At 40.7% G+C, this 12,031-nt stretch overlaps 2 protein-coding genes across 2 annotated transcripts in view; one reads left to right on the top strand and one right to left on the bottom strand.

Annotated features, from left to right (window-relative positions):
- Nucleotides 1–2,081: 2,081 nt before the first annotated feature.
- Nucleotides 2,082–5,505, top strand: LOC101850542 (the record flags this gene model as incomplete). Its single annotated transcript, XM_005092877.3, is given in 2 exon segments — nucleotides 2,082–2,138; nucleotides 3,156–5,505. Coding segments are annotated over 2 exon segments (1,418 nt in total), but the record flags the coding sequence as incomplete, so codon positions are not given.
- Nucleotides 5,506–6,429: 924 nt separating this feature from the next.
- The window catches only part of LOC101850146 (eukaryotic translation initiation factor 3 subunit F), a 24,944-nt gene continuing 19,342 nt past the window's right edge, over nucleotides 6,430–12,031 (bottom strand). Inside the window, exons 7-8 of the mRNA XM_005092875.3 lie at nucleotides 9,146–9,259; nucleotides 6,430–6,615 (exon numbers count right to left, since the gene is read on the bottom strand). Coding sequence (XP_005092932.1) covers nucleotides 6,538–6,615; nucleotides 9,146–9,259 — 192 coding nt within the window. The 3' untranslated portion in view covers nucleotides 6,430–6,537. The remainder of the gene's footprint in view (nucleotides 6,616–9,145; nucleotides 9,260–12,031) is intronic.

Genomic DNA, 12,031 nt, shown 5'->3' with positions numbered 1-12,031 from the left:
AGGTAGATTAGGCTTCATATATTTACAGCACTGTTTCAGAAGTTTCCGAACCGCTAAAACTGGAATCATAGGCCCAACACAATATTCACCACTGGCCTACCACAGCCAATCAGAGCACCACTAGCTTACCCACAGCCAATCAGCTTCTGGCTGACGGGCTGCTGCTAGCCGCATGTCTTCTTAGGAGACTGCTGAGAATCTCTTGGAGAGAAAAGCAATCAAAATTTATAAATGAGGAAGTACCGGTACCTAGGCCTTCTCAGTATACTGAGATGGCCTAGACCGGTACTCAAAGAAGGCTACAATTGGCCCGTTCACTTTAAAAAAGCCAATTATCAGCAAGAAACAGACGGTGTTTCATGGCCACCTGACTGTATTATAATATATATATATATATATATAATATGCATATTATACACTAGTCGAATCTGCCTTATCGGAAACCTGTGAAAAACAGAATCCTGTGTAAAACGGAGCGCCGAAAACGGAAACCTCCCCGCTCCCCCCTTGATATTCCTCTTTATTAATTATCTGTATAAAACGAAAACCTGTCCAATGTGGAAGCAGAAAGAACAACCCTCTTCTTTCTGAGGGTTTTACCTGTACTGAAAATGCTTTGCCCGCTAAGCCTTGATTTGAAACAAAACTAACAAGTTTGGTTCCGCCGGTTCTGCTACCAAGAGAAAAAGGGGAGTAGGGGTGCAATTTAAGGGAAGATGTTATCCCATCATGTGAGCCCTGAGCGATGAAGATGGTCAGGGTGATGAGGGTGTGAAATCTCACGAGTGCCTGTGAAAGTGCTCTAGTGGGGCTCCAGCACGGAAACTTCCATTGGCAGCCTGAGGCCAGAGGTGTGAAATTAGTATGACCAATGCCTGTTGCCCTCTTCGTACAGCCAGCCGAGAAAAGGGTATCTCGAATCGTTGTTACATGGCAGTGAGAGGTAGCATTAGTTGACTGTGCTTGTTACACCGATGGGTGGGGCTAGGGGTGGAAGCGAAAGAGATGTTCAAACGTTTCTGTAGGTCAGACAGTGGCCCTAAGAAAAATGCAAGAACTAGTGGTAGTTGGATACGTATAAGAAGGTAAAAGACCTTGATGCAAGTCATTATCAGAGAGGATAGCAGCTGAGAGGTGTGAAGTTTTGACCACTTGTGCCTTGTGACTGCTTGCCGACCCGACGAGCGACACTTGATCTCACCCGCAGGGCCATTGAATACCCCCCCCCCCCCTTTTCCATCTCCCCACTTAATTCCCCTGTCTAACTTTAAGACGTAAAATATCTAAGTGGGATTTTTTTTTCAGGCTCCCTTGAGATTCCATCTTACGCAAATTCGATATTATATATATGTTATATATACATGTACTAGAATCTATATAATACACCTGTAACCTGTGTGAGTGTATATATACATGTGTATATATATAATATGAAGATCATTTCTAGAGCACCCACTCCCGTGTGAACACAGCTCTAGGCGCTTTACATAAATGCATGTGTGCGAACAATATTCATGCACGCGCACGCACACGCACACGCACGCACGCGCGCACACATAAACACAAACACACACACAAACTCACGCACACTTCACACTCACACATGTGCACACATATGCATGCCAAACACACGCACGCACGCACACACACACGCACACACACGCGCTCGCACACACACACACACATACACACACACACACACTCACTCACACGCACACACACACACACACACACACACACACACACACACACACACACACACACACACACGCATTTACTTGCTTATCACACACGCACGCTTACACATCGTTACGAAATGAGCACATACAAATACATAATAAAATGATAGATATATCTATACCCAATGCAATTCGAAAAATACGTAAGTCGATACATAGTCGTTAAACATAACATTGCACTGGACATGAATCTACTGACATAAAAATGATGTCTTTAAATATATTTTTTAAATTTAAAAAAAAATATATATATTACAAGGTGTAATTTCATTGCTGACTGACTCCTTAACATTATCATTATTTTTTATCAATCTTTCTTCAAAAATGTTTTATCCCGCTCAGAATCTTCAAGAGTTCCTTCGGCTGTTCTTCAAGGAGAAGTAGCAACCTTAAATCAGGGTAAGGAAGTATAGTATATAGTTTAAGTTACACACGGTAACACTGGTAAATTCGACTTGCTTTGTTCGGGTAAAGATAACCACCTGGACTCAATAACAATAGATTAGAACGGTAAGAGCAGAAACGAAATAGAACCTACCACATGGTGACCCCCCCCCCCCCAACCCTTTGTCTGGTTAATATCAAGGACAGAAAACTTCACAATAGCCTAGAAAACTCGAATCCAAAGATTAATCAAGAATTCCAACTTTGTGATATTACCAGTTGGTGGTTGGCGGATTCTCTGGTGTGACGTGCTCCTTCTTTCCTATCAAACTTCTATCGTCCATATATATTTCCGAAATTTCTTTTGTGTATGTTGTGTGGAAAGGGGGGGGGGGGGGGGTAGGGTGTCATTCTCTTGCAACACCTCTATTCTTCTGCACCTATAACCTTATTGTGTTGCAACTGCCGTAAAACTCTGGCTTAAAACTAAAATTGATACTCCGAACGTAATTTTGGGCAAGCATTAAAATTTAAGTATCTGATTTCAACTAACTTGTCGTCAAAACGAACTGATATCAATCAGCATATATCTAGGTCTTTTGATCCTCTTCGTTATGACAAAATCAAAGTTGGTTTGTGTCCTCTAGCAAAAATGTCTCTTTGAGAAATTATGGGTTATTCATTTATTTATATCGCTGGTCTGTTTATTGTACATTTTATATTTTACGCCACATGTTTCAGCTCTGCTTATCAGGGTCGGCTCAGACTGAATGGATTACAGCATCTTGGTAGCATACAGAAAGAGATAATCATAAAAGCTTCCCCTGTTTGGTGCTTGGGAATCGAACTTGCATCCCCTGAATGTAATAAAGAACGCCCTAACCATTAATAAACCTCAGACATAACTTTAGGTCTGTAAACTGGTTGGAGTGGTGAAATTCCTTTTCCGCCAGTTTTCTTTTTCCCTCATCTTTTTGTCTTTTGGTAAAAATAGCACTCAGATAACATTTAGCTCTACCTCACTTTCCTCAGGAATCCACTGTGAAATGGCCCTTCTTCCTTGTGATGACGTGATAAATGAAGGTGTCTGTGACATCATGTATCGGCGCTGCAAGAAAAACCCGGGTCACTTACTGTTCACCCCCGTCGCCGAGTTAACTTTGGAGGACTTGCCGGTGGAGAGCAGACATCCTAACATTCTTGTTCAAATCAAGCAGCTGGCATTCTCTGTGGTGCGCCTAAGGACCAATTACACATCAACTCACCGGCCAGACAGATTTGGCCTTCCCAGTCTTAAAGGAACGCGTAAACTACGATTCGGAAGTGGGTGTATCTTGAGTAATCTGAGTGAACTTTCAGTGTCCAAGGAAAGCAAGCTCGTGGTTGAGATATCTACGGCAGCTCATGTTGTTTTTGATGATGATGAAGCTAAAAGCACTAGGGTAGAGTGTTTTTTACAGAGTGACACAGATTTTACATCAGTCGCAAATGGCAAAGGTGTGAGAATAGTTCACGTAAATGTGGATCATGACTTTTGCATTTTTGAGTGTGAATTCGCCCAGTCCAAGCAGTTACTACAGTTCTGTTCTAGTGTGAAGAAGGCCAAGGAAGATTGTAAAACAAACATTTGGCCATTTGTGAACAACCCTTTAACTTTTTCTATTTCTCACCCTCATGGCACAGCTCAAAGAATCTCTTTTGGGAGTCAGCTTCAGAGAAACTCATTGATTGCATCTGAAGTAACTGTAAATGTTATGAAAATTTTTAGCTCCAGAGTGTGGCAGAAACTTCACGTTGACCTGAAGAAGATTTGGCATTTTATTGTGTGTGAACTATGTCTGAAAGACTTTCAACTTCCTCTTTCATCAACGTTGAAGGGCAAAGACTTAGCAAGTATTGTTGCACACTTGGTTTCGAAAGAGTTAATAACTCATCCTTTGGAAACTGAATCTGAACAATTAAAAGGAATTTATAAAGCGCTTGTCAAAGAAATTGCAAAGGTCATTGTTTTGAGACTGGTTTCTGGTCAAGGCAGTACATGTAATGTGGATAAGAAGAAAGTCAGGCAGACAGCTAGCTATGAAGCGATGAGAGCTGAGATCGTGTCAGAAATGGCATCGCGAGTACACCTTGTCCCAGATTTTGAAGGCACTCTAGAACGTATCCATTTTGCTATCACAAGCGAGACAGTAAAAGAGATAACTGGTCTTCATCTCCCAGCGACGTTTTGTTTACTGCGGGGCATGGATTATGCCGTACCCACTTGTCCCGGGTCTTCGGGGGCGCCGGTGTTCACTGTGAACACTAGGGAAATGGCAATGGTCAACCACTCTCGTGCCAGAGAGAAACTTGGCTCAGGAGGGGTGGGCTTATTTGTGAAATTTACCAAGTAACCCCCTCCCTCTCCCCCTTTTTATTTTTATTTTCAATGTAATTATAAATAAACCTAAAAAAAAAGAAAGAAGAAAGAATTATAGATCGGCCACAGCACCACAGAAGCGCCCCTGACTGCTGATGATCGGCTACCATGACATCTGGGGGGTTAATTGGTGTGGTCACTACATAAGGATGTGTGTTACGACTTCACTGGGGAACTCAGTCAGAGATGGAAAGCCATTAGAGGAGGAGCAATGAGATGATTGGATGAGTGAAAATTACCTGCCTCATGCCCTTGTGATTGGTTATCAAGGTTTACCATCCTGCTCGCCATAAGTCATAAACCTACCTAGGGATCATGTCAGTTCATTTCAAAGTCAAAGTAAGAGATCATTTCAATGATCTCGATCTCAACACATTTTTACCAGATTTCATCACACCTTTGCTCCTGGAGCTCAACGTGTAAGGGTTTTCTTTAATCGAATTCAGATTCGAGTACCATATTGTTAGACATGCACTTTAAAGTAATAGATTATAATTTACACCTTAGAGGGACAGGTGAAGAAGGGAATTTCAACATGGTTTGTAAGTACTCTTTCTTTCAGGCGGAAGGGCTAGAAGAACTAAAATGGCTGCTGGATCGGAGAAGTAAAGTATAAGTAAATACCCTTGCAGCAATAGGCTGGTTTAATTATCTTCAATCTCAGGTGCTTCGGCCACCAATGTGAAGTGGAAAGCATCTTCAACATCAGCGGTGTCATCAAGAGCTGGTAATCCAAAGAAGGCTTTCAACCACTTGTCCGGGTCGGGGTCTGATTTGTAGCTAGACTAACTTTGGTGATGTAGGCCTACCTACCGGCACCATGCCTGGGTGACGTGAAATTGGTAAGCCTTTCTTTACTGTAGAAGAGGGGCAGAAAGACTTTTACATTCATCGTGCTGATCTCCAGATCCAGATGAATAAACTTGGGATGGAAGTCTTCCAATAGCTGCTTTGCAAATTATATTGAATGATCTTTCAGTCGGTTGTTTGTGTGTGTGTGTGTGTGTATGTGTGGGAGTGTGCAGACGTACGTGTTTTTAGGTGTGGAGAAGCCTTACCCACTTTTTAAGTTTTGGTAGCGTGTTTTTTTACGGCACTTGCAACACAAGGTCATATAAGTGCCGAAGATTAGAGGTGTCACAAGAGAGTAACAATAGTAACATATACAAAAAAGAAGGAGGGGAGATAAAGACGATAGACGTTTGATAGGAAAGAAGAAGCAAAACCACACCAGAGCACCCAACAACCACTCACAGCCTTAATGCCTTATACATGAAAAAAAAAAATGTACCTATTACCTATTATTATCAAACCAGGACCTCCTCCACAAATTAAATAGGGATAACAACTCAGCAAGTTGACCATTGCGAGGAGAGTCTTTGCACACTTTAGGCCTATAGTGTTAATTCAAGTTTCGTTCGTGCACTTCAAGCCAACACTCGCCCATTGTTTTCTTCATCAACAATGGATGCCGCCAAAATGCGTTGAGATTGAGTGCACCAGATCATTTATCAGATTGTGGGCCTGACCACGAGTCACAGTGGATCCTCCCCCTGATAAATCAGCCAAGATGCCGTATTCCCCTTGCATCCAAGCACCTTTGTTGGAGACTGCTGAGCTCCAATTTGAGTAACGAGTACAAGTTTTCTCAGAGAGCATATTTGGTAGCCATGGTCCTGATTTGATCCGCTAGTAATAAAATGACTGATTTCTAGAGTTTGAAAGAGACCCTTCGACTATGGACACTTATGCTATTGTGAAATATTTATCATTTGAAGAAGAGGAGACAGTGTAAACTTTAGGTGGTTTAACTTTAAGAGGACAACAAAGAAGAGTACAAAACTAGAACGTACGAGAAGGAAAACATTCAACACAACCAGAAGAGAATGGACTGTTGCCAGAGATTTATTGAACATGCTCCTGCTAAACTCCTTCCCTTTATGAATGTACATGTAGCAGATGACAAATATAAATAAAAACAATCTTCCGTTTCAGTTACAGCGTGCTGAGTTTCTCATTCAGGGCTAGCTGTGTCTTTGTTAGATTGGCCAGGTACACCACCATCAGAAGATCCTGCAGAGTAGAGTAACATTTTGTTTAAGTAAAGAGAACATTAACACATTACACCCTAAGGGCCTGGACGGGAAGTCCATTGTTAGATCCTAAGCAAGGGAAGGAACCCACCTCCCGTGAATACAAACGTAAAAAAAAAAAAAAACATTTAAAAAATACTAAACAAATTCCAAAAATCCTGAAAAAATAAAAGTTAAAAAGAAAACCAAATGTAGATTCAGAAAAATATAACTTTATGTATGCACACACTGTTGGATATGTTCTAACTTTAGTTCAATCGGGTGTCCGACCCGTCACTCTCACTCTCAGCCTCGCGGTCAGGCCCTAGAACTAAATTCTAGATTTTCTACGTTTGATCAGTTTGAATCGCCCCCAAACTCTTGCTACAACGATTTCATCAAAATCTGGGCCATCTGATTTGTCATATGCTTGTTTTTGCTCAAATCCATCGTTATTTCCGTTTTCGAACTCAATTGTGTCACATTTCAACAAGTCGAGACACTTTCGAATTGTCTGTACGGTAATGTGATCGCACTTCGATCAGCTCTAATACTAAAACTACTGGCCCGAAAAATTTCGTTTCGGTATCAAACGAAAGAAGAAACTTTTTGCTATAACTATGCAAATCAAAATCTCGTCAAGGTGACACTTCGTTTCTAAATACGCTAGGTCAGGGTGGGGCGTGTAAGGGAATTACCGCGCGAGTTAGGGCCCGTTATAGCAGGATTCTTCTTGTAAGGGATCCAGTAATAAATTCAAAGGAAATAATAAAGCAAGCCTAATCTATGAGTTTGGTGTTCTGTTTATTCCTTTTTGTTATCTCCTCTGATGATGGCTTTGTTCAACATGACCTGACCAAAAATTGAATCAGGTTTCTTTCTCTAGCGTTAGCGCTGTTGACAGCTCGGTGTTGCCTATCAGAACGAAAGTTCTCTAGGCTAACTTGCCCGCTGTGTTTTCCCCCACCCCACTACACCCTGTGGTGCGTTCCCGCGTCTGCTTGCGCACATTCGCTCCATGATCCATCACAGCACTGTGACCTCTCCATCCCTGCATCAGAGAAGTGAGAGGCATGGTAGGCCTATCACTATCAGGCAATGCGTTCTGCTTCACAATGGCTTGTGTGCGCATGCCACTCCCTCCCAACTCATTCGCGCCGGCCTTCATCGTTGGCACACATGGGCTGTCCCATTCTTTGTTTCGCTTGATCACCAACAAGTTTTTCAACAGGCGAGGTTTTCATCATGTATAAATGGCCTATGCACTGTGCACTGCAGCAGCAAAATTCCGTTATAACCGACTTGTGTTTATCTGATTGCGCTATGGCAGTATTTTATTTACAAAGATAAAGAAGGAAAAAAACAGGGTTTTTGAACAATGTCTTTATAACAGACTTCTCGTTACTTCAGGACTTGTTATAAGTGGACTCCACTGTAGATGTTTGATAGGAAATAAGGAGAAAACAACTCCAGAGTACGTACCAACACTCACGCCAACATTCTGATAACCACATGTGCCAAGAACTTTATACAGAGACAGGAACAGAACGGAGGCATCCAAGACTTAACTGAAAGCCCCATCCCCTCAGGACAGATTGCCTGGATGAAAAAACTATAAAACAACATGACCAGCAGTCCTTCAACATAGCTGCCTTTTCGAAAAAACAACAACAAAACAACTATTTTAAGCACAAAATGGTGGGCACTGACAAAGTAACCCCCTTCAAACCCTTCATACACACTTTTTCCCATTGAATAAATTCCAGCTTTTCAAAGTAGAACTGCAGCAAAAGAGCTCTCCAATTGACTTACGGGCTTTATTCTCAATATCTTTGCAATTCTGGTTTTAAAATATAATTGTTCTTCAGCACTGGCAAGCCCGTGGGGAGTACTACTAGAAAACAGACTATGTATTTCAAACACAGAATAATACTTCCATACTCAGACCTTCAAAAGTGTATGAAATACATTTTTATGTACTAGACGACAGACATCCTTTTGAAAAAGCCCCCCCCCCCCCCCCCCCCCCCCCCCCCAAATAACCATCACTGCAGTTGACGAAAAAAATCAAATGAATAACTCCATTTGACTCTGCTGTAACTCTCTGACCATGCCTTGGTAGAAACTCTATACTGGCAATTTTCACACTCACAACTGTATAAGTAAATTTTATTTAATTATTATGATACCGGCTTGCAAAGTTCTCAAACATCGTTTGTTCTTGTATTTTAAAAAATCAATTGGCCAAGTAAAAAGCTGTTAGGCCTCTAGTGGGTTACCAAAGCGGAAGTAGTTTTTTTCCCATCTAAACTGGTTCATTTTTTCCTGGTTAGGAAAATTACTACCCTAAGCAAAAGCTTTGTACAAGAATTATATTGAATGATTAGATCGTTATCTTGGAAAAAACCCAGAGAAAGCCTGATGCTGTCTGTTCGAGACCCGTACCCAGTAAGTTAAGGAGCCAGAAAAAAAAATATTGTAGGGAACTAATTATTCTTGCTACGCAATAGTATCCATTTAAAACGAATTACCTTCATGTTTGAATTCAACATGTTCTCAAATTTATCCGAGTCAATATGCGGAACTCCTGTGACCAGATCCAGCAGAAAGCGCCCCGTCGTGTTGTCTGATGGAGTTTTGCCAGCCTTTGTGAAAAAAGACAGAAAATTACAACATTACCTACATTCTGAAAGTCAAAAAGAAGAAAACGTTTGTAACAAATAAAAAGACAGCCCACAATAATCAAGAAGTATCAAGCTTCATGCTATGGGGGAGAAATTTTATGGTTTAGAACCAACCTCTGGTACAAATAACACAATACTATTAATATAATTATTATCAAAGTGTACTCAGGGTTCCTGCCATGAACTTCCCACCAAATTCAAGGAGATTTGGTCAAGAAATTCATGACGAAAGCCTATTTCCGATAGGCCTTTACTTATCCGAAAGAAATCATAGTTTTGATTTTCCTACAAAAACGCTGTTCCAGGGTGACTGCCCGGCTTCTCAATTTTCCAGGGGCATGTTACACAACAACGACAGTGCATGCTCCATTTATATATTATATATAATATACACACAAACACGCGCATGCAGGTACACCATATCCAGTCAAAAACATGTCAGTGTAGCACTGGGGTATTGCGTGACTTAGGTATTTCAGTCTGTTCTTTACTTATTTATATTTTCCCCCTCATCATACTCACACTATATATATAAAAATGAATCTTGTTTTGAGCCTGAGAAAAGGCCTAGAGCCAGAATATCAATTGTCAAGAACCAGTTTGGGTGTCAAGGTATACTGTACATAATAAACATGAAAGACAACTCAAAGTAGAGTAATTACTTGAATGGCTCAAGTAGACCTATTCAGTTTGAGAGGTGTAAGAACTGTGGGAGGGCAAGAATATGCAGTGACACTGAAAATCTGCGAATCTTTAACAGAAAGCTAAAATATAGAGTATACAATACACGATGTAATTTACTATCACCAACAAAATGAAACGGGAACCCTTTAGTTTAAAATAAAACACGGCTTACAAGGTTTGAGTACGAGTATGAGGATCCCAATTCCACACAAACCCTGCACCAACGCGCGATTTGCAGAGAGCTCTAAATCTAGTAGGTACCACAAACCCCCGCCTCTGCGCAGTTGAAAGTGTGTAGGAAGCTCGAAATTTGGTCATTTTAAATCAACCATAATTCTTCTAATTTGACACCAATCTTCACCCCGTTTCGAACCAAGTCAGTTCAACTATTGTTTTTAGCTAAAATCAAACCATTGAGGACGGCACGGAACGAGATATTGTACAGGAATTTATCTAAAAAGGTCACCGAAATGCACGGGAAAGCGTTTTTCACGTCATTTTTCATGCCGGCCGCGGCGACAAAAATTTAGGGTGCTTTATAAAAAGCCTTCGCGCTAAGCGGCTATAACTGCTATCGTCATGAAACAAAAAGTGCAAGAACGAGCTTTGAATAAGCTTTCACCCGGTACCAAGCGCTTGTTGCTAAAGTTAATTGTTGACCCAAAAATATCGGGAGTTTTGGAACCTATTTTTAGAATGGACATCTCCAAGTCTGACCAATGATTGGTCGAAAGAACCCTGGTCTACTCAAAAGTAGAACATGTCAAGGGAATCGTGTGCAAAAATGACTACGATTGGTCTGGCAGCCGTTTAGTGCCGCTTGTTTTTGTAAACACACATGCTGGTCCCATCTCTGGCGACGCGCTTGATTCAGCAATGGCGAAGAATTCTTTACGTGCACTACAACCTATTTTCGATTACGCTCTATTCACGTACACAAGTGCATATCAAGGGCTGCATTGTGCTTCCAATCATGGATAGGGATATTCAGGAGATGTGCGGTAAGTTGATTTTGTTATTTAGATTGTTATAGTGTTACATAGTTCTTCATAAAGTCATCAACCTTTGCCTGACCTGGATCTAGCTAGGGCTTGAAGCCGAGATCGCAAACATGCTAACGGGTGGTCTCATTCAGAGCGTCCTGTAATTAATTCAGTACCCAGTATTGTTGTAAATCTGGTTTGGATAGAAAGATAAGAAGCTTAAATTTCTTGAAAATATGGTGAAATCTAAATCAATTTGTTTTTAGTCATTAAAATTGGTGTTTTTTTCTGGTCACGTGACCATTTCATTCTATCGATGATTCCGTAATGGTGACCTCTTTTTAAAGATCACAACAAGCTTGATGAATTCGTCTGTGAAGGGGGTGCAGCTGGCATTTGTTCATTGATGAATGAATATATTCTCTTGAATATCGCGAATATCTGACAAAGTCTTTGATAACTAATTCATTTAATCGTTTTCTTTTAGCCAATATATCTATTTAGACTCGTGAAACAAGTACCGGCACCAATTGAATTATTTTTTAATACAACTTTTAGAGGCTGGTTTACTGCTGAAAATGGACTCTCCTACTCGAGAGCTTCATTCATAATAATTCGTGATTATCAAATAAGTTGGTACCTTTAGAATTGCTAGACCTATTCCTGAATAGACCCAATTTTTTTAGATTAATGAGCCATGGGGAATTTGAACTTTGTTGCAGATCTAACTTGTGTCTCCTCCACCCTCTCCCCAATTGTCCTGGCCTTGATTTGATAATGGGCTCTGCCCGTGCGGGAGCTTCTGCACAATTTTTATATTTTTGGAAAAAAAAAAAAAACATCGTCTTAAACGAAAATGGGCTCTGTCCGGGCAGGAGCTTCTGCCCGATTTTTTTTTTAATTTTGAAAAAAAATTGTTTCGAGATTCTTTCCAATTAAAAAAAAAAAGTAATTAGAATTGAGGAGTTTTTGTGTGTGTTTGTGTATCTGATCTGTCATTGTTGAATATTTACTTTATTAATGCCTAATTTTATCTCAGATTTGATTGCAGAAATGGATTCCTGGC

The sequence above is a fragment of the Aplysia californica genome, unplaced genomic scaffold (assembly GCF_000002075.1).
Source record: "Aplysia californica isolate F4 #8 unplaced genomic scaffold, AplCal3.0 scaffold00054, whole genome shotgun sequence".
Taxonomy (NCBI): domain Eukaryota; kingdom Metazoa; phylum Mollusca; class Gastropoda; order Aplysiida; family Aplysiidae; genus Aplysia; species Aplysia californica.
Note: the sequence above shows the minus strand (reverse complement) of the source record. Positions and strands in the feature narration are given on the sequence as shown.